This window comes from Chiloscyllium plagiosum, chromosome 40 (genome assembly GCF_004010195.1).
Source record: "Chiloscyllium plagiosum isolate BGI_BamShark_2017 chromosome 40, ASM401019v2, whole genome shotgun sequence".
NCBI classification, from domain to species: domain Eukaryota; kingdom Metazoa; phylum Chordata; class Chondrichthyes; order Orectolobiformes; family Hemiscylliidae; genus Chiloscyllium; species Chiloscyllium plagiosum.
Window position 1 is genome coordinate 13,832,817 of NC_057749.1, and position 22,884 is coordinate 13,855,700.

General features: G+C 36.9%; 1 protein-coding gene across 6 annotated transcripts in view; it reads right to left on the reverse strand.

Moving 5' to 3' along the window:
- Positions 1–22,884, reverse strand: part of scaper (S-phase cyclin A-associated protein in the ER) — a 311,736-nt gene that overhangs the window by 190,380 nt on the left and 98,472 nt on the right. For all 6 annotated transcript variants that reach the window (XM_043680385.1, XM_043680382.1, XM_043680384.1 and 3 more), the window contains 7 exons: positions 22,522–22,662; positions 21,238–21,393; positions 18,890–19,032; positions 18,351–18,432; positions 15,860–16,012; positions 15,162–15,269; positions 1,943–2,079 (listed from right to left, as the gene is read on the reverse strand). In XM_043680385.1, the coding sequence (XP_043536320.1) occupies positions 1,943–2,079; positions 15,162–15,269; positions 15,860–16,012; positions 18,351–18,432; positions 18,890–19,032; positions 21,238–21,393; positions 22,522–22,662 (920 nt within the window). The remainder of the gene's footprint in view (positions 1–1,942; positions 2,080–15,161; positions 15,270–15,859; positions 16,013–18,350; positions 18,433–18,889; positions 19,033–21,237; positions 21,394–22,521; positions 22,663–22,884) is intronic.

Here is a 22,884-nt window from a genome sequence, read left to right on the forward strand (position 1 = left end):
TCAAGTCCTACTCGAAATGTGTTCTGAGTCAGATGCAACAGATGTACTTTCATTTAATTTTTGTTTTGGTAAACTTCCTCAATAAGATGCTGAAAAATTGAACACTCTCCAATTTGGGTTGCCAATGTCTCTCTACTCAAACAGTTATGAATCTTTAGAATTCTCTAGTGGATGGTCAGTCATCAAGTACATTTAAGACAAAAACTAAGAGATTTTTGAATACTAAAGGATTTAAAGGAATTGGGGTTAGCGCCGAAAACAGCAGTTGAAGGACAACATCAGGCAAATTTTAAGTGAATCGCAGAACACATTTGAAAGGACCAAGTGATCTACTCCTCATGCTTTTTCTCATGTACTCTAACAAGGTGTGATACAATTCCCAACTCAGAAAATCAATTGTTACTGTACCAATGTGACATTTTTCCTATTGTCTGACTTCTTTGGATGATTGCCAATTTAATTCTAGCTCCAAATGAGGATTTTGCCACATCAGTCCAAGCTTGTTTCATCAGACAGTCTCAAATAGCACATAATCTAAAAATCCAATATGCAAAGTAAAACGTTTCTGCTCCAGCATAACCCTCCTGGGATATTTATAATAATTCCAATTACAAAATAAGAATAACTGATCTAGTACAGAAACTTGTACAACAGCATTCACAGTACATGATATTTACTTAATGCCTAGATTAGAATTTCTACATTGTTTATCTTTGATAGTTATGTTATAATGACTTTTAATGTTGAATATTTATTCTGTAAAAAAAACAAGCTTTGCACAATACTGCAAAAAAGATTAATTAAATGCATTTCATTCCAATGATTGTCAAACAAACTATTCTGTGATCATCTATGCTATTAAATAGACTTGGAACAACAGAAAAATGAGGGGAAAAAAATCAAATCACTTATGACCACTCACTTCACCTCCTGCCAACTGGATCAATGGTGAAAAAGGCAGCATTTGTGCCTGGGAGCAGATCACCTGCCTGCTTATTTTCTCAGCCAGAATGATGTAGAGAAACATTTGATAGGGACAAGAAAGCAAATCTAAAGCAGAATGAGACAACAAGTAGGGCACTGAATAGAACACAATATGGTAAGCGTGCCTACTAACAAGGCAGCTCAGAAAGCCAAGTTTCATTTGTCAATGCCTAAACACTGGAGAATGGCAGTGATGTACAATTCCAAATGAGTCAATGTGAAAAGAAACTGACAGGCTTTAAGTGTGGTGCATGTGTCGCCATTCACTCTCAAATTCATTTACCACTTCATTTTGAGGATCTGCTTCTGTCAACCACGGGTAGAATACAAAGCCATTTGCTGCTGTAATATCTCAAACCAAAAATAACTATAGCAGATGACACTGTATCTACAAGAGAAGGGGGATGGTGACAGCTAACGATAAAACAACACACTGCATACAACTCTGATCCGCAGATGTCACTTTCCAACCTTATGACAAACTACAGGTTTGACAACTCACTTTATATTTCAGAGCATTTCCAACTTTTTCCCATGTTGTGACAGCCAACAAAATTAATTAAACCTTGGACCTGGGATTTGACACTCCTGCAAATTGCCTTCTATTTGTTGATTACTATTGATTTTCTTTGATACTTCATTTAAAAATCAATAGCTGGGAAGAAAAATAGGCATGGTTTACACATACTTAAACATACAAATGCTTGCTGGAAGGAACTTTAGTTTTGGCTAGGCGCTGGCAGCCAATTATGAGAAAAGCTCTTAACAGGTGAAAGCAAGGGCTCCAGATCGATTTTGGGTTTTCTTTTCTAATCACACAAAGTGGCTATAAATTAGGCTCATCAGTGTATTTTTAAGATAATCTACGAAACAAATAATTTGGTGTATTAAGAAAACTAGCTTGCTAAGTTTTTTTTAAAGGATGAAGGAGTCAAATTGATTGCATGACTAACATTACCTGGAGTTCATGCGTGCTCGAAGTTTCTTGGCCTTCTTCCTGACTTTCTGCTTCTCTTCTGCATCCTTTGATGTCTCAGGGTGCACACAGGTCTCAGTTACAATGTCTGTAATGTACTTCTTGCAGGATAGATGCTCCTGATGGAAGATAGCAAAAATAATCATTTGCTAAGACAAACTTTGACTTTCAGTGGAACTCAAAGTTACGTTGTGCATAGCTTTGAACAAGTCCTTCGTACCATGCTCTTTTGCAGAAGCTTTAAGAAGCTCAAATAAACGCAGAAACACTCAAAGTTGGACAGCATGTTTGGAGATAGAACCAGGGCCAATGCTTCAGTCAATGATTCGTCATCAAAAATAGGAAGAAATGTATATAAATTTGAACAAGGAATAGAGCAAGAGGGACAAGGACAAAGGAAAGTCTGTGAATAGGTTGGAAGACAGGAGAGGCTGACTGACAAAAGTCTCAAGTCTTATGGAGACAAAGGGAAATGTGATGGAGTAAGAAAACAAAAACAAAGGATATGCATAGAAGTGTGCTGTTACCTGAAAACAAAAATGAGAAAAAGTGATTCATGCAAACAAAAAAAAGGAACAAAAAGTTGATTGGACAAGGGAGGGGAAATAGTTCACAATCCAGAACTGCTGAAGTCAATGTTTTGTGAAGAATGTTTTAAAGTGTCTAACTGAAAGATGAGATGCTATCCCTGAAGCTAATGTTGGGTTTCATTGGTTTTCAAAGTGAGAGCAACATGAATAATTAAAATGACAGGAACTGGAAACTTGGGGTCATTTTGCACAGTCAACCCGCATTTGGTCTCGCTAATGTAGAGACACCAGATTGTGAGCTGCAAATACTGTAACTTGAATTGAAAATAATACATGTAAGTCGCTGCTTCATCGGGAAGGAGTGCTTAAGGCCTTGGACGGTGAGAAGCAAAGAGGTAGAAGGAAGAGTGTTACATTTCCTACCTTTGCTTGGAGATGTGGCATGGGATGGGCCTGATGGAAAATGAGTGAACCCAGTGTGTATCACTGGGCCACACACAATAAAATCAAGTCTTATTTGATACTGGAAAATCAGACAAAACCCATTCTCCTTTAATTCACATTCCGACATTTCTTTTTTACTAATCAACCTGTTCAGAGATTAGTTGGACACCTCAGGAGAAGGTGGGACTTTTACCTAGATCATCTGAGCCCACAGGTGGGGACATTACCAATGCACCAGAAGAGGCCCTCATTCCATATTATAATTTATTTTTGAATCAACCTGTTCAGTGATATTATCACACACCTCATGAGCAGGAGGGACTTGAATCAAGGCTTCCTGGTGCAAAGGTAGAAGTCGCCGACAGATTTGCGGCCTCCGTGGGGTCCACAACCACCAAAAAAGCTCCCTCTACAAAGGTAGGGATACTACCAGTGCACCACAAGAGCCCCTCATTCCTATATTTTAATGTATGTTCTTTACCTGTCTTCAGGTGTCTTTCGCTAGGTATAGGGAAAGATGAATAATTAGTAAAATGTAGCAACAGGCAGCCTGTCATCACTGATCTAGCATTCCTTCACCATGCTTTGACAATCACTCCAACGAAGCACAATGTCCTGCTAATGGCACTATATAACTTCAAGGTGTTGTCACAATCATTAAGATGAGCACGAGTGTGGGTCATTTTAACTGGTACATTGATCATCATTAGCCTCTTGACATTTTCATTCAACACTTCTCTAAAACCCATCAGTGTCCACCATATAGAGAACATTGATGTATATGCATGCTCTAGAACACTGCCAATAACTGATACCCAAACCTACTGAGTTACCTTTACACACCTATTTAAACTAATAATTGTAAAATACTATAGATGCTGCCAATATGGATGAATTTCAGGGATTATATTTAAGAAAATCCTCCCCTTAAAATTGTATTTCCCACACAGTTTACAGAAAGGTCCATAAGTCAAATCACACAAACATAATTTCTGCTCCATAAACATTTAGAAATGGTTGCCCAATTGATTTGGACCATGGCACAGCTCACTCTTTCATGTACACAATGATTTTCTATCCATCCACCCCACCTCCCACGCACATTTCCTTAGTCTAATTATGCTCTGCACCCATTTATGGTTCACTTAAAACTGAATATTTTTCACTGCCAAACGAAATTGAGTGCCATTTGCACACTGATCCACTGAAGTCTGATTACTCTCAGCTCTGTGCAAATCATTGAGACTCTGTTCACTATTTCCCACAGCAATGAAATGTGAAAGATTGACATGGAGGATTGGGAGCCAGAAGAGCAAAGATCACAACCTTTTATGGTGCTACTATAACAGCCAATTTTTAAACTATTCCTTACATACAGAGTTGCAGATTGATATACCTTATTGGAGTGCACAATACTTCACCAACTGGCTGTGCAAATGTTGAGATGTGAATCTAAGCCAGCGTACAAACATTTGTCATTTCACTGGAAGCTGTATCTACTGGCATTACAATTGTCACGAGTGTGCTGATTTTGCAAGAATACTCCGTAAAGTAACAAAATTGCATTGCATAAATTTAGTGTTTAATAGTTTCTCTCACCCTCACACAAAAGGTCACAGTCTTTTACAGACTCAAAATAATTAGAACTCTGAAATTTGCCAAATAAATTGGCAGGCATTAAATGGAGAAGCAATATTTTTTGTCCAACTAGCAGCGTTTGACTTATTGCATTTATGAGGATTGTTTGATAGGATACTACAAAATGGAAAATGGGATTCTGAAGGAAGCCTATAGCAGAATGATTTAGTGCAGAGTAGATGGAAAAAAGTAGTTAAGTAAAATAAGAAAATGCATTAATACATTATTTTATTATACATCTATCATGCTGCTAATACTCAGCACTATGAAAATAAACCTAAAGGAAAAAAATAACACATGTTCTAAGTATTGAATGTACTGCATAATTAATTCATTAACTGGTTAAAAGAAATCCAGCCACAACTTTAAGATTCATAAAAACACTGAAATGAGAGTCCTGAAACCTAATCCATAACTTTACTGACAATAGGAGAAGACAAAAATGATATTCAATAGGTTCTACCTGTTTAAAAATGTTTACAATTTTGAAAAATGTTGTTCTTCCCTTTCATTTTCTTCTTTTCTAATTTACGTTTGGAAGAACCAATGTCATTCTTCCAGGAATGCACCTAAAATGCTGAGAGTCTACAGTTGTTCCATGGAGCAACAGTGATTCCATCCTTATCTGATGCCTATAGTGCATTATGAGCACAAGGGGAAACCTTAGCTGATTTCTCCCCTCCTTAGCTTGGGGCACTGATATCTGAATATAGAGTCTTGGCACACCTCCAACAGAGTTTGGCTGATGTAAATAATGTTTGGAATCCAACTGAAGATCTGCCTGGTCTCTACTACTCAGTTCCAGATTGGAAAGTGCACTCATCTGGAAAGCCACTGGAGAAATCGTTTTAAATTTTAATTTACATTTTTGTTAATCTGTCAGAAACTTATTAAAGTTCTCTGGCACTTGTTTAATGCTGAAATTATGGATCTTTCAAACTTGTGAACTAGATTCTGTATTTTTATCATCTGTCCAATCGTCTCCATATTATGAAGAGTAAAAATCTGTATAATAGCTTTATACAATCATAAAATATATTCATTGTCCATAATCTGACATATCACAATACAGCTTTGTGATGGTTTAGTCCACTTTAATGATTTAAATTAAGATCTAAACACAGATCTAAAAGTAATTTTGTTTTATGATTGCTCCCTCTCTGGGTTAAACCCAAAGCATTTAAACATTTTTGTTTAAAAAATGGTCCAATTCTGGTGTTCCATTCCAATACAGCACCACAAAAGAAACAAATACTTTAAATGTGCCTGCCACGGTATCTGGCTGGGGAGATGAAACACAACCGTCCTACCCACCTGCAGCTGTGGAACAGATTCAAGAAGTTATCACTGATATAATCTATTCACTCACTGATGTTCCTGTCTAAAGTGATAACTGAACAAAACAAACCTAATCTCAGTCTCTGAAACCGACACCCATCAGTAAGAAAGCTTGGATATAAAATGACAAGTCAGCCAGCTGTTCCACTGTCACTGTACAACAATTACAAGCTGTCCATCAAATCAGGAGGATGGGTGTGGCAATGAATAAGGACATAAGCCTGGTTACATTTTCCAATGCACAGTTTCGGATTTAAAAATCTGTCCTTTATTGCAAGACCCATGCACTATCAGAAATCCAATAACTATACACATTTGTCATTCAACAGCTGATATGGCAAAGAGCTAATGTTAACTGGGATATAGAGAAAACAGTGAGCACGAGAGAGAGGGAGACAGAGTGTGTGTGCGAGAGAGAGAGAGAGAAAAACAAAGATTGGCGCCTGTATCTTCTGCAACACCAAACCAGTGCTACATGATTCCAGGCGTTTCTCAGAGTTCTCACCTTTCAGGTTGTGCAGCTTGGACAAAATATCAGAATTCAACTCTAAGAATTCATTAGGAAAACAATGAAGTAATGATACCTCAATTCTGACATGAGTGTCATATCTCAAAGGTGGAGATCAAAGTACTGGATTATCACATTAAAACAGATTAAACAGCATTATGTTCAAACTGGCAGCTTTGACTTTTAGCTAATGTGAAATAACTCCATTAAACTGCTTCGCTCAACACTAAGTTAAAAAGCAGCTAATGTTTGACAATTTAAAGTGCATTTTAAATGACAAGAAACAAACAAATCAAACTTAAATAAAAAATGGAAAGCGTTGAGATAATTCAACAGGTTTGGCAGCATCTGTTGAGAGAAAAACAGAGTCAACATTCAGAAAGCGAAGTCATCGAGGACTTCAAACCCCATGTCCAATGAAGATCCCTCAGCACTGTTTTAATTTAGATTTCCAGCATCCACAGTTTTATTCAGATTTTTATTCAGTAAGGATATCAAATGATATGGAGCAAAGGTAGGATAAATGTAGGTGCATACCAGTCATGAACAGTGGAACAAACCTGAAAGCTGAGTAGCCTACTTCTACTTCTACCCCTAACATATCTTTTCACTTGTACAGAACTATAATCATGTATAACACACCAATTGGGTGGAGGGGGGTGGAATCCTCATGGATGAGGAGTCTGGTACAGTTAAGGAATTGACAGGAATCTTGCTTTGGCTTATTCAGAGAAACACCATTATTTTAGCTGCTTGAATTTTAGATCATGCAATCATAAATTCAACCTGAAAGCTGAGTAGCCTACTTCTACTTCTACCCCGAACATATCTTTTCACTTGTACAGAACTATAATCATGTATAACACACCAATTGGGTGGAGGGGGGTTGGAATCCTCATGGATGAGGAGTCTGGTATAGTTAAGGAATTGACAGGAATCTTGCTTTGGCTTATTCAGAGAAACACCATTATTTTAGCTGCTTGAATTTTAGATCATGCAATCATAAATTCAGTCTATTTAAAACAGTGATAATCTTCATCTTTTATTTTTTAATTTTCCAGGAGATGAACTATGTCAGTTTTACGCCTTGAAACTTAGAATTTATTGTTGTTTGAGACACTAAATGATCTCTATCAGCATGTTTTATACAATATGATTATAAAAAAGGTATTTGATAATTAAAACTAATAGGGACAATGAATGAGATAGTTTATAAGAGAAAAAGAAATGCATCATTCATCTGAAAACCATTCATCCAAAATACAGTACATCTGACAAGAGAGCACTTTCTCAGTACTGGGAAAAAGCACAAAGAACTGCAGATACTGGAAATTGGAAATGAAAATGAAAATTGCTGGCAAAACTCAGCAATTCTGGCAGCATCTGTGGAATGCAAGCAGAGTTAACATTTTGGGTCCAGTGACCCTTCTTCAGAATTGGTGTCTGCTTTCACTCCACAGATGCACCAAAGCTGTTGAGTTTTTTCAGCAATTTGTTTTTGTTTCATCCTCATTACTGCTCTACAATACCGATCCATATTATGCACTCAAACTCTGGTTTGAATCAATAATCTTTTGCCTCAGTTTATGAGTGATGTCATTTTTATTAAAAAAGAGCATTGTTACACTTTCCTACAGATCAGCAGGATTAATTCAAGCATCCCAATGTAATTTTGACCGTCCCAGCCATGTCTGTCAACATGGAAATGTTGAGTAGATTTACAAATCATCTATCCTCCCTCCAAGCAATGAATGGAAAACTCCATTCTGATCCATATGATCTTTCTCAGCTCTTGGGGTACATGCTGGCCAACAACAAATTCATAACTTTAAAACTACCACATTTGTACAGAGATCCATACATTTTTATTTTCATGGTACTTTATTGCTGTGGAATTCACCACAATATAAACTAGCACAGTTCCATAATAATCCAGATCCATCAGAAGTAGTTTGGCAGAAATGCTTCAGGAAACCGTATTGGACTATAAATGTCCTGAAGACAGATTCCTGGATTTCTTATTTGGAAGTTTAAGAATTAACAAAATTTCATTATCTATTATTCCATTCGGGCCATATTTGTGACTATTTCCATATTTGAGAAGCACTAGTTATGCATGTTAATGATGATCTGTTGGCCATTGAGAGATCAGTGAAAAGATTTTGAATAATTTCCTGAAGTAATAATTCTGCGAGAGGGGTGAAGAGTCAAGCACCAAATGTTAATACAACAAAGTTAAAAGTCACTGCAAAATAGAATGTTTTCAAATAAAAATCCCACCCACCCTTCAAAGTTTTTATTTCAATAGCAATAAAGATCTCAAGTAGTTTAAGTCTGCAGCATTAGGTTTTCCCTCAAGACATCTGCTCCACAACAGTAATAATATGACCACTTGATCTCGATAAATAACTAAGACAAATAAATAGGTCCACAGTTTATGTATCAGCCACAAGCAAATGAAGAAACTGTATGTCACAGTTTAAAATTTTAAAGAAATTACATTACATTTTGCAATACCATTAAAGCATTCAATTAAAAAAAATTCTAGAATTAAGTAAAATAATCAAGTCTACATCATTTACTTTCAGCTGATGGTGAATGTGAATGATGCAAAACTTAACTGTGAGGAGAATAGTGGAGAACTTGAAAACATCATCGACAAGCTATTGGGCAAGTGGCAGCTGCAATTCAAAGCAGAGAAAGTGAAATGATTCATTTCAGAAGGAAGGACATGGAATTGCAATACAATATAAAGTGAACAAATCTGAAGTGGATGCAAGAGCAGAGATGCAGGTATGTATGTGCCTAAGCCATTGAAGCTAGCAGGACATGTTGAGAGTGCAGTTAACAAAGCATACCAGATCCCTAATAGGAGCAGAATACAACAGCAAGAACATTAAATTGAACTTGCATAAAATGTTTTGGCCTTGGCTCACATACTGTGTCCAGCTCTGGGCATTGTAATTTAGTAAAGAGGTGATGCATTAGACAGAGTACAGAAAAGATTTATGAGAATGGCTCTGTGGATCAGGAACTTCAGTAATGATCAGATTTGACAAGTTATGACTGTTATCCTTAGAGAAAATAAGGCTGAGGGGAAGTTTGATAGTGTATTAAAAGCAATCAGCAGTCTGGACAGAATAGATAGGGAGAAACTGTTCCGACTCTCGAAAGCATTGAAAATGAGAGCAAATATTTAAAGCAATTAGCAAAAGAAGCAAGAGTGGGAGACAAGACTTGGTGCAGAGACGATGGGCCAAATGTCTTCTTTCTAAATCATAAAAGTTCTGCGATTCTACCATAACCAATCCAATGTTACATAATATATAATAATTCACATTTTTAAAAAAACCATTAAAATTCCTTATTTAGCAATTTTAATTATATAGACAGGTTAGTTTATGAGGAGTTAAAAATTATATTCTGTAATGATGAATAAATTTTTAAAATCTTGGATTCATATCATACCTTATCATGACACATCTCAAAGCACTTCAGGCAATGATTAACTTTTGCAGTTACTGTTAAGTGGGCAAATGAATATACATCTCTTTCATGATTCATGTGTGGTATTATATATACTTTTATATATACACACATATGGGCAGCATAACATTGGATATAATTCATTTTATTTAATCTAAATTGTCCAATCAATTATAAGTTATAAACCAGGAAAGTAAAAAATGGACATTAATTTAATTAGGACAGTTTTTTAAAATTCAGACATAGATATATAGGTGCATTAAGAAGTTGACTTATCTGTTAGTGTTAACTTTTTATTAATGAAGATCAGAAATAATTAAATGCACCCAATTTCCATTCACCACTGTCTGAATTTCTTGCAGAGTTTTATTTCTTTTCTGCTTTCCTCTCCTCAGATGAGCAACCTTTCAGCTAGGCTGGTTTCACCAGCATTGGTTGCCATTCTGCAGTTAATAAAGCAGACCAGATCCCGAATCAACCCGAATTTCAGTGCAGAGCTCTTGTCAGAATGATGATTTCATAGATGAGCTAAATTCTGTCCTCATCTAAAATGCACACATCCACACACATATAAGTTCACACATGTTGGCATACAAACATTTTCCCCTTAGGTTCCAAGACAACAGAAGCCCTGCCTAAATCTTTCTTCCTCTCACTCAAAGTTCTGATGACAATTAAAATGTTTCTATTGTCACCTTGACTCAGGTTATTTAACATTGCACATGTCAATAAACAAACCAACACCCTACTAAATTCATTAGTTGTCTCTGTGAAATATTTTTGGTCTCCTAGCATTCATTTATTGCTTGCCCCATATCTTTGTTTCAGTCAGTTCGGCTCTATACAAGTAATTGCCCATCTATCCTTACAAGGTAAGGGTATTACACATAATGGAATCAAGTCAGGTAGATGGAGGTCAAGGCGTATAATCAGTCATAATCCAGCTGAGTGGTAGAAAGGGCTCAAGGGGCACTTAATGTCATTCGCCTAGCCAGGATGATTCAGTTCCACAGTGGGCTCAGCATTTAACAACTGAAGCATTTGAGTTTCTAATCTAATGAGTGGAATTAGTCCCTTTGAAGAAAGTGGCGCATATTTAATGATATTTGTAATGTCTATTGGGTATGAAGAGAGCGATTCTGATTTGTATTGCTTAAAACTACACTCTCTAAATGCGCTTCTTAAAAATGGACACTTTGCTAGACTGACAACATGGATGCCATTGATCACATGATGTCTGTTGACCAAAATTTCTGCCAGGTTCTGACTTTCCATAAGTAACCAGAGGACAAATGCTCCTACCATCTTGCTGGAATGCGGCACTGCATGTATTGTACGAATATTCCAGTCAACTTAACTCAAAGAACTAGCAGACCAGATGTCTACCACAGCCAGTTTTGAACTAAGGACACCACTCTTATGAATTGACCTAATGCAAATTATTCCACAGTTATCTCCACAAAATACAATTGTTTCTGATAAAGGAACATCAAAACCACCTCACAGACGTTATCTCCCCACCTGGAAACCCTTGTCAATCAACTACTGGATTGTTTGAATCACATTCAACTATACAGTTTTGACACATTCATTGGTCTGCTTGTAATACTAAAAGGGTAAGTAGCTCCAGACTCAGCTAAACACATATCTTTTGATTTCTCTTTTATGGTAGACATCTGGTCTCTGAAATTTAACTACTGTTTTGATTGCAAAATGCGCCAACCTCTAAGGTTACAATCATAGCATCTTCATCAGCAATTCGACAATGTCCCAGGTTCCTCTGAAAGAGGTTGTCGTACACAGTGAACTGCAAGAACCTCAACTGGACAACGACATTACAGATTTGCAAACTCAATCAACTAATTCTGATATTTTTATTTTAAAATAAATAATAATTTCTCTCCTTTCCTTCCCCATTTCATTCTTTCTTTCTTTCTTAAATGCATTTGCGGGTAAATGTGCATCGCAGACCATTCTCCTGAAGCTTTGAAAGCTTTATTAAACCCTACTTTGTTTTAACCCTAAAAGATTTGCTGTGGGTCATTTTTAATTGGACTTCCCAAACAAGATGTAGGGAAACACATTGCCATCCAACTTTTTAAAAAAAAAAGAAAAAACATTAAACTCAACAACTCGTGCTTTAGATGGGGCGGGGGGGTCAGGTAGGAGAAGAGACAGTAAAAATTATTCAATATACCACTTCCTTTTGTTCGTGACACATAACTTGGAACACTGAAAATAGGTGAATGTAAAAACACAATCATATTTTAGTCTGTTACAGTCAAATGGAGGAAAAATTAGCTATTTGTAACAAATTTCATACTAAATGGAAAACATTTTACCAGTTTGAAGTAGGTATTTTCTTAAATAGCTTGCATCACCCTCTAAGGTGTTACATTAATACTGATGCCGTGCTACATTTTCTGAAATGCAATCATAAGATATTTAAGTGGTGTGAGAGAATCCACACAAAGTCAATTATTCTTTTTTGTAGCACTGTATAAAGCATCCTGAAAATACTTTGAAGGGTTGAACTTTGAATACATTTGCGCAATTATTTTGACTATTATCAGCTTACGCAGCCTAGGGCTGTTTCACAATATGACAACTTAAGTTTAAGTTTAGGTTTAATATGTTTATTGAAGGTCACTGCACAAACTTATAATCATAAATGCCACAGAGTGTGAACAGAAATAATTAAAACGAGTTTAACCTGGTGCTGAGGTATTGTACCACACTGATGTATAATAAATAAGTGTGCCTTTAAAGGAGGGATCTCTGATTGAATGTATTGCTTTTTTCAGCACAATGCACTTAAAATCAGTCAAATCAGTAAAAAGTACTGTAAAATTGAAGTATAAATGATATCCCGCGCATTTCAAGATTCCACAAAGTTTTGGAATAGTTCAACATTATCGTTCTACGTTATGCTACGCTTTTCAAGCGCCACATTTTTCGATTCATTCTAAGTTGGTACAACCCAAAAAAGCACGCTCCGAATCAAATTATTTATGATTCAAGTTTCAGCTATTTTCCCCCACTTTAATGGTCTTTGATGAGGCTCTTAAAATTAAAGAACCTCTTGTTGGAGCAAAGACACTAATAACTACATTTTACAAGCTTTTGAATTTTTAAAGAAATGGTTAAGAAGCTGACCATTGTGCCTCAATATAATAACAAATAGCTCCAAGGTTTTTTTTAAAAGAAGTCATTTTTAATTGTTTACAATTGACTTACTCACAGACAATAAAATACACTCTAAGTATAATTGCTTATTAGTGAATTTTGAGAAGATTTGTAGCTCAGGATGTAGGTTTGCTTGCTGAGCTGGAAGATACATTTTCAGATGTTTGGTCACCATACGAGGTAACATTATCAGTGAGCCTCCAGATGAAAAACTGGTGGTATGGCCCACTGTCTATTTATGTGTTTAGGTTTCCTTGGGTTGATGATGTCATTCTAGCTCAGCAAGTAAACCTACATCCAAAATTCACTAAATGGGTACAGAATTCATGTGTGAAGCTGTTGAACTCAATGTTGGGACCAGAGGCTATAGAGTGTCTACGTTCCACCAGCATGTGTTGTGCTTCACTGGACCACTGCAGTATGAAAGCAAGGTGATGTGCTAAAATTGTAAAAACTAAAACATTTTATTTTCAGTATTTTTGATGTAGACTGAACTGGGAAAACAACTGTTTGAAAAGCCAAGTGTTGTTTATATTGCAGCTCAATCAAAAAGAGGGGGAATGTTACTGCAGATAGGCTGACAACAGGTGGTCTGTACAAAGTGAAATTAGACCAGAAACAAGTAACTGATTGGTTTGTGGAGTGACGATCAGTTATTGATGACAAAAGCCTTCTGCCCACCAACAACTACATGATTGGCTTCCAGTTGGCCGAATAGCTTGAGTATGAACAATATGGCTAGATGCTTTTGGACCTCCGAAAAGTGGTATTTCCCTCTGCATTGAAAATTACCCAAAGCCTGAAGAAAGCCAGTTTATTTTCCATCATCATTCCTGCAAGTTGTTGCTTTAAACCAATAAGTCAAAGACTTTATCATTTGTAAACCAGTTGCTCTGTGCCTCCTGCAAGGGAGTGAAAGTACTTGAAGTGAGATTGAAGTTGAGCAAATCCTGGTATGCAGAAAGGATCATCGCCCTGTTGTGAACACAATTGAAATGCCTTCCCAGTTTTTCCCTCCACTCATAACACCAGTGCTTTTTATCTTTGTCTGTGTGCAGGAGGAATTTTATACGGGTAATAGAGTTTTAACTAGTAGAGTTTTATGTTGACAGTTCATAGCTGCTTATCTATAGCTTGAAACTAGTTAGTTTAATAAACAGTAATTCTTGTTAAGTACAGAAACCTGGTATTAGCCTATCTAAAAGGGGAGCTAGAGGTAGGTAAATTTGGAAATTTGGTATATTTTGATAGAACCTTTAACTTTCTAGTGATAAAGGAAAATCGGAGCTTTATCTGCAGCACGCTATATAGAACATAGAACTCTCCCTATTCCTCGAATCTCTATCACGTGGCATGGGTAACAAACCAGAGAACCAGATATCATTTTGAGCCATGACAAAATGGAAAAATAACTATCAATTTGGAGTCATGCTTACAAATTGAGGGGCAATCTTGTACAAAGCAGGCAGCCTGCAAATGCATTTCCCAATTCAGAGCACTGTGAGCAGTGAATATAGTAGACTAGATTGAAAGTAGTTTGAGTCTTGATCAAGGAAAGAAGATGTACCTGAACAGCCACTGAGAAGTTAGCATCAACATAACAAATGCAATGGACAAACTGGGAAAATGGAATGGAGCCCTTACAAGAAGCAGGGTGTCAGGAAATATAGCTGAGGTAGGAGTGGGAGCAAAGTCACCCTTGGAGAAACTGTCATCTGCTTCCCGCTGGGTGATAGTAATAGAAACTGGTAGCAAATCACAATCATGCACTCAGCACGAATGGTTCATTATTCTGGGGATTCATAACAAAGAAATGACAGAATAATAAAAAATAGACAACAATCCTAATCAGAAACATTCTCATAATTGACTACAATAAATACTGAAAAATTATTTTAAATTTTAATTGACAAGTTTAAGTGGTCTGTGCGCCAAATCTCAGAGTACAAGACATTAAAAAGGGTACATTCGGCAGAAGTCAAGTTAGAAGGTTCTGTAGCTTAGAAATGAAGTAACCACCATTTTTAGAAGTAACACATATTTTATCAAATTACATTTTCGTGAAACTTACCACTTCTTCATCTGACAGTTCCCGTCCTTGAATGCTGCTATTCTCCCGCACAGCTTGCTGATGTTTTCTCCCTTTTATGTGGCTGAAGAGATAGACCTCAGAGGTGATCTTTGGAACAGAAAGTGACAACGTTTCAAGCTCAGTGAATTCTCTAAGCTTCCAATATTAGTTAATATTGGTAGGATCTGCACAAGGACAATCAGCATAGAACTGCACACTAACCAATTATATTTTACAATATTATATTTTTACAACAATTAAGGTAAAATACTCTTATTGTGCATAGCGTAGAGAAACTTATTGGAAATCCTAGAAGCCAAACTAAATCCTTTGATCCAACAACCTTGTTACTTTTGTTACTGATCAATCTACAAGCCATCTGCATTCACACTCCATCCCAATCCTCTCCTGCCAGAGACACTCGGGCATATTAATATTGTTCTTTTCAAAATACTCTCTAGGTACATAATTCCAAAATATTTTTCCCTTATAATTCCACCCAACTTTTCCCTTCTCTTTGATAACTTTATAATTTGTGCCATTTTTCTTTGGATCAACTTTGCCAAATCTCTTAAAAATGTTCCTTGTTTTCTATAGGATCAATTTCTTCAACTTGTGCCTTCTGGTCAAGCAATACAATATTTACACTTGTTCTCAGCCAGATCTTTGAAAATAGAAGCACAAACAGCAGAACCTACCAACACGTTGCACAAGGAGCAATGTTTTTTTCGTTCATATGGAGTAAGTTTGGGTGCGTAGTCAGTGTTAGCATGTCTCCCACTGCTAAGCTCAGCTGCTTTTTCTTTTCGTTGTTCGATCTGCTCCATATGCCTCCGACTGCTCTCATCATGCTGCATGAAAGCAAAACATATGCAGAACAATTGTAGCAACTAATGCTCTTCTGCTGGTTAAATCTCCAGTGGAAAATGAAATAACAACCTGTGCACTTTGTCATCATTCAAAAGGGCTGAAAATAATAAAACAAGTAATTACAATTCAGCTAGCCTATCACAGCTATCATTGAGAAAATATTAGAATCCACTGTAAAGGATGCAATAGCAGAGCATTTAGAAATGTATAATATAATCAAACAGAGTCAACAAGGCTTCAAGAAGGGAACATTATGTTTGACAAATCCGTGAGAATTTCTTGAGGAGGAACCAAGCAGGATAGGTAAAAGGGAAAGTAGCTGTAATATATTTGGATTTCCAAAAGGTATTTGATAAGGTATCACACACAAGGATATGTAATAGGATACCAGCCGAGTGTTGTAGTAGTACAGGACTAGAGGGCATAAGCTTAGAGTAAGGGGTTGTCCATTTAAGACTGAGATGAGGAGGAAAACTTTCTCCAGAGGATAATGAAGCTGCGGGATACTTTAACACAGAAATATGTCAAATCTGGGGTTATTAAATATATTCAAGGCTGAGACAGACAGATTTTCAACCAGTGAGGGAATCAAGAGCTATAGAGAAAAGGCAGTAAAGTGGAGCTGAAGATTATGAAATCAGCCATGATCTCATTGAATGGCACAGCAGATCCTATAGATCAAATGATCTCATTCTGTGGCTAGAACTTATTGCCCCTCTGTAATTTCTTTATTATTACCTTTCTCTCCACTTTCTGCCTCTGCATTACCAAACTCATGAGGGTCTGCTCCCACTGTCCAGGCAGATATCCGAAATACTGTGACCAGCTTTGGTCTCATAAAACAAGGAAGGGTTTACACGTCACAGCAGGGATGCAACAAAGATTCACTACTGTGATTGTTGGAATGTAAGGATTGTGCTATGCGGAAAGAGCGAGTAGAATAGCAGGAATTAAATTCTCTGGAATTTAGAAGAACACATAGCAATCATGCTGAAATGTAAAAAATTCAAAGAAGGTTCATTAAGTTATAAGTTAAAAGGCTGTTTCCCCAGATTGTGAATGTAAAACTATGAGGTTCACTGTTAGGATAAAAGGTCAGCCACTTATGTCTAACTTAAGAAGACATTTCACTCAATCATGAATACTTGAAATTTTCTAGCCAGAAGGCTACAGGTGCACACAGTCATTGGTACATTCAAGGTTGAAACTGATAGACACCAAGGGAATAAAGGCACATGGGTAACAGGGTAAGAGAGTGAAGTTGAAGTTGAAGCTGAAGATCAGCTAGTTTATGAAATGGTGAAGCAGACTTGAGCAGTGGTTGTCTCTGTTCTCAAACTGACATAATGCCCATACTCCCTTAAACAATTCTTCCCCATGCTACCAGTGTGCCGCTATCATTGCTATGCTCCTCATTTAAGTGTGGCATCAGTTTTACTCTCCCCTATAAATCTCAATTGCAGGACTGGTGCTATACTATCTCACTGCCCAGTTATCCTGATTTCTACACAACCTTGCCCCAACTTGCCTGTGAAAACATTGCAGCAATACATTCAATATCTCCCTGAACATTGAATAACTTTTCCTTAATCTTCTGCTTTTAAAATAATGTTGCTCATGTACTGCACTAAAGATTGTAGCTTTTACTTGCTTTCTTAATTAACAGAAAATATAACACTAGATCAATCAAGATTTTACTTTTCCATACAACTACTCTGCATCCTTGCTCTATTGGACAACAACACATTCAGTTCAATAATTCCAATGTTCCCATCTGAAAATAATTCTGGACAAAACAGATACAAAAGTTAAACCTGGCTTGATGGATCATAAGGTTTACATTTCTTTTTGTTTATAGTGGAAGTCAGTCACTGATTATATTCTCCAAAGTCTGCCAAGTTCTTTGACAAAGAACATAAAACTTTATTACAGCAAAGAAAAACACATTACAGGAACAATCTTATTACATTCCCCAGAAAGAAAGGTTCATCCTTTTTACCCCAACAATACTCTTACAGACATGTAAACCTCAGTGAAGAGTAAATCAGTGTCCTCTCCAGTGCATCTTGGAAAGGTGCCAAATTACATACTTCTTACTGAAATATTAAAAAGATAGGTTCTGTATCAGGTGGAACCACAATGCCAAGTAACACATATTCAGTTGGACTTAATTTCAGAATTGACACTGAAAGGCTCTTAACCTAGCAGAGTCCTTTATAACTGTTGGCCTTTGCAGACTAATCTTAAGAACTGCAACACATACAAACGTTTCAACGTGTATTTGAGAGGATCAGCAAAAATCACAATATTATATAATACCTTCAGTTGTATTTTCTTTTGTAGTTCTTCCATAGCTTCTTGTTGAGCTGCACACAGCGCAGCCAGCCTCTCCTCTCGTTCCCTGCCAAAGGCACACAAAAAAAAGTAGTGACAGACTGACGATCTGCAGTGATTCTTGATATTTTCCGATTCCTACCATGGAAGGAGCCAGGAAAATAAGTAATTTAACAAGGGTGAGAAGGTATACGTCCTGAAATATATTTGTGTCCTTTTAACATAATCAGGATTCCACATGCAGGATTTGACATATCACAAATAAGTTTTGGATACTTCTAAGATAGCATCATACCTAACCCCAACCTTCCCTACAATTCAAAAGTTATACTGAATAGTAATCAAAACCAGGAAACATAAGCAACGTTTTCTCCCTCTGGTCAAGGTTTACAGTAATGTTCTGGCAGAACAAATGAGCTACGATGAGATCAATTAAGCTGCAGCTTTGTGGTCAATACATCTTGATATTACAACAATTGGCTCTTGAGGGGTGCACAGAAAATTGTTTAACAAAGGCCACAAACCTGGCTCTTTCACGTGCTGCATCTTCCCTTGCTTTCTCTTTTTCTTGTCGCTGTTGCTCAATCCGTGCCTCCTGTTCTCTCCTCTTCAACATTAGTTCTTCCACACGGGCCTGACGCTCTGCCTCCAGTGCTCTCTTGCGTTCCTGCATTCAATCAAGTCATTTTAAAACAAGAGATTTTGCTATAGTTCAAGAATGATAAAAAATAATCCAACACTTCTCTAAATTTCCATTGTTTTTTCATAGACTTCTAACTGAGGTACACAATGTCAGCTACCCTCTGGTAAAGAGAATAAAATATATATAATTTGTATATGACCCAAGAGACCATCCATTCAACCACAGTCACGCTCAGCCCTGTGCATACTCGAGCTTTTCCAGATGGTAATTTAATAAAGAGCAGAAACAGCACCTGTGGCTAATTTTGCGTTCTGTAACCCAGTACGTTATTAACTTCAGCACTGTTCCACCTGCCAACTCAACATGGAGCAGACATTACATTTGACCCTTGGCTCAGTAATTCATAGAATAAACTAATTGAACTATCAAAAGGAGATCTATAGGAGGTATAATCTCACTCTGATGTTTCAATTTAAATGTTTTGTTCAGAAGTACTTCAAGTGTTGCATCTTTTCCAGTTTCTAGTACAATACATCGTAAACAGTTTTACAACTTCACATACAGAACAAGATTTCTGCTTAGTGAATTGAAAATATACAGAGATCTATCGTACATGATAGCTGATGCTAACCTGGTGAGATTGAAAAGTAAGGACCACTTACACTTGCATAATGCCTTGACACATCCTTGAGGAAGAATTTAAATGTGATTCACTTGTTGCAAATGAAAATTATTTACTTCTGTTAAACAACTGCTGAAACACAATTATCTTTGCACGTTTGATGGACTGAGGAGGATATGGACAGATTTTTATTTAGTATTGGTTTGAAGCGTTCTGAAAAGTGGGAAGGAAGGTGGAGTTGAGACTGAAATTAGATCAGCCAATGATTGTATTAAATAGCAATGCATGTTCAAGGTGGGTGAATTGCCTACTCCTGGTTCTTATGTTCTTATTATACTTAATCTCCATGCTGCTGTCTCAGAACCCTTCTGTATCTTTTTGCAACCCGTGTCCTTCTCGCAACTTATATTTTCACCTAGTTTTGTACCACGAGCAAAATTAGATACATTATTTTTTAATAATAGCTGAGTTCCCAGCACTGATCCATGCCGTACTCCGCTAGTTATAGCCTGCTAACATGAGAATGTCCCATTGAAGCTAAAATCTTAACCCCATTTGCATGAACTCTAACTTGTCTATTAAACTTTTATATGGCACTTCAATGAATTCCTTTTTGAAATCCATATTACATCTACTGGCTCTCTTTAGCTATCCTACTAAATATATCCTCAAAAAACTTGAATAAATTTGTCAAACACTCCTGCCCATTTATAAAACTGAAATATCAGTAAAGCAGGGATGCTTTAAGTTCTCATTCAGTAGTCAGCATCTCAAACAAAGGAATTCTTCAATCTTAACTGAAGAAGGGCACTACTAGAATTATTCTACCCAGTAAAAGAAGTGACTTAATTTTATTAGATCAAAAGGTAATTCATAAATTTACATCATCAATTGTTCTATGAAGTTTTGAGATAACATCCAACATAAACATTTTGCAAAACAGAATTATTTTGGATTGTTATTTTCCAAATTTCAACAGCTGTTTCCCTTTTGTCCACATTATATAAAGTGCATATAAAACATTCTCTCAGCTAGCAAACCACAGCAAATGTACCGGAGACAGAACTCAGTTATTAATGCTGAATACAAAGCCATATTAATGTGGTCCGAGCCAATGCTTTGCACCAATGCAGTAAGATGGTAGCATGCTTTCTGGAACCTTAGGCTGGGGACCCTGATAAATTTCCTAAATCCATGGCAGATCCAACTCTTCTTTTTAAAATTAAGTTGCTCAGGCCACATTTACAAAGCAATTATGGAACATACTCGGTGGTTTTGTTTAATGCTAGCATTTAAATAAGGCAGAAATCTGCAACTGACCAGATTCCAGAGCAAATTGGAGCAAGAGTCTTTCTGGAATAAGTGCAAAGGAAAAGCAATTCACAGGCATTACATTTGTAGAGTAAACAATGCTTATTTCAATTTATACTTAGAGTAGGCATTGGGATCCATTAGCAAGGCACTGGACAGGGTGCTCATCTCCAGAATATACCCACTCCTAGAAGAATAACTCTTTTCACTAAGGCAAAGGATCGTCTTGATTTTAAAATGCAGCACTGTTCTTCGGCAGACTCAATACAAGTTTTCTTTCTCTGTTTGTTTCTAACCTGTACAGCCTCATCGCGTGCTTGCTTCTCCTCTTGCCGACGATGTCGTTCTTCCTGTAATTCATTCAGCCGCTGCTCGTACTCTTTCAGCTTTGCAAGAACATCATGACGCTTGTTTTGAGCTTCCAATGTGTTGATGAAAGCAATTTCATTAACCTGAAAGGACAGAAAAGATAGACAGGTTTCCACATCCATTAGAATGTGATTGTATTTAAAATCTACATAATTTATTCTTCAAATACAGCTGATATATTTAGTTTCCAAAAAGTCCCGGACAAATGAAACTTGTATATAGCAATGTACCCCAGGGTCACTTCCTTGTGTTGCTAGCTGACCTCAGCTGGACAGAAATCTGGAGACGGTGTCTCAGATACCCTTAAGCCAAAGAGAGAAAAAAAAACTGAATGCTCCCAGGTTTCATCACTGACCAGTGATAATCTGTACATGAGACATGAGTTGAGGGCATGATTGGGCTCAACTTGAGATAGTCATCAGGGTTATACATTAAGAAGGCCTAGTTTCATGAGGTAGGAGAAGGCTGTTAATGTCTATCAAACGAGATGCCAAAAATAACTAGATCATTCAGAAGAGGGAAGAAAACAGGAAATATTTAGAAGATCAGCTCATATGTAGCATTACATTTCAAAATGTTATAATCTTTCCTTTTCCTCTCAAGTTATATCAATATCTAACAAACCTCAAACTCACATTTTATCTACTCTAGGCTCCAAACTATCCAAAATATAAATAAGCTTGAAGTGCTATCTTCCAACTCCCTTGCTTGAAATTTAATTGCCCAGTCAGTTAACTTTGGCAAATCTATGATCTCTCAGTCCATGCAGAATTTAGAAGAACCTTAGAATGAGTTATTAAGTTGAAAGGTATTGTACAAATGTGTGTTCTTATTATTCCTCCTACCTTTATCATTGCTAGCAAGCTTTAAAAAAAATCAAAGCAAAACCGACATTTATGTTTCAACTGACTTTGGTTTCATATGCAATGGAGTAAAAAGAAAAATCAGCAGTCCAATCCAATAACCCATTCTCTACAGGTATATGGTCAATAACTCAGGAAAATCAACGTTTTTTTTGCACAACTGTTCATGGTTCCCAGTGGGTATTTCACCATGATAATCAGGTTCAATGACAGAAGAAAGACCATTAATATTCTGAAATTGTGTCTCAGTCACAGCTTTAACTTCAGCATTTTTCCCTCAACTTGGTACATGATCAGTGTTCAGGCACTCTAGATGATCCAGCTCGTATCTTGAGAATGGTTCCAGACCTTAGCCTCTTCCTCTTGTGCCTTCTTCACTATTGCTTGCAGCTGAAGCTCCCGTTTCAGCTCAGCATGAAGCAGCTTCTCCTCCATCATCTTCCTCCTCTGCTCCAGCAGCTCCTCCTTCCACTTCCGTACTTCCTTCTCCTAAGGATATTCAGCATAAAAGTTGAACAGTTTTACAACTTCAGCACTTTCCTCACTTAAATAGTGAGCAACATATAAACTACAGGCACTCCCTGTTGAGCTCAGAAAATTCAATGCCCCAATTCTCAGTCTACACGTCTTCAATGTTACGTCAATGACTACATAAAGTATTTCATTGGTTGAATTATGCTTTGAGAAGTTCAATGGCTGTGAAAGGCACTG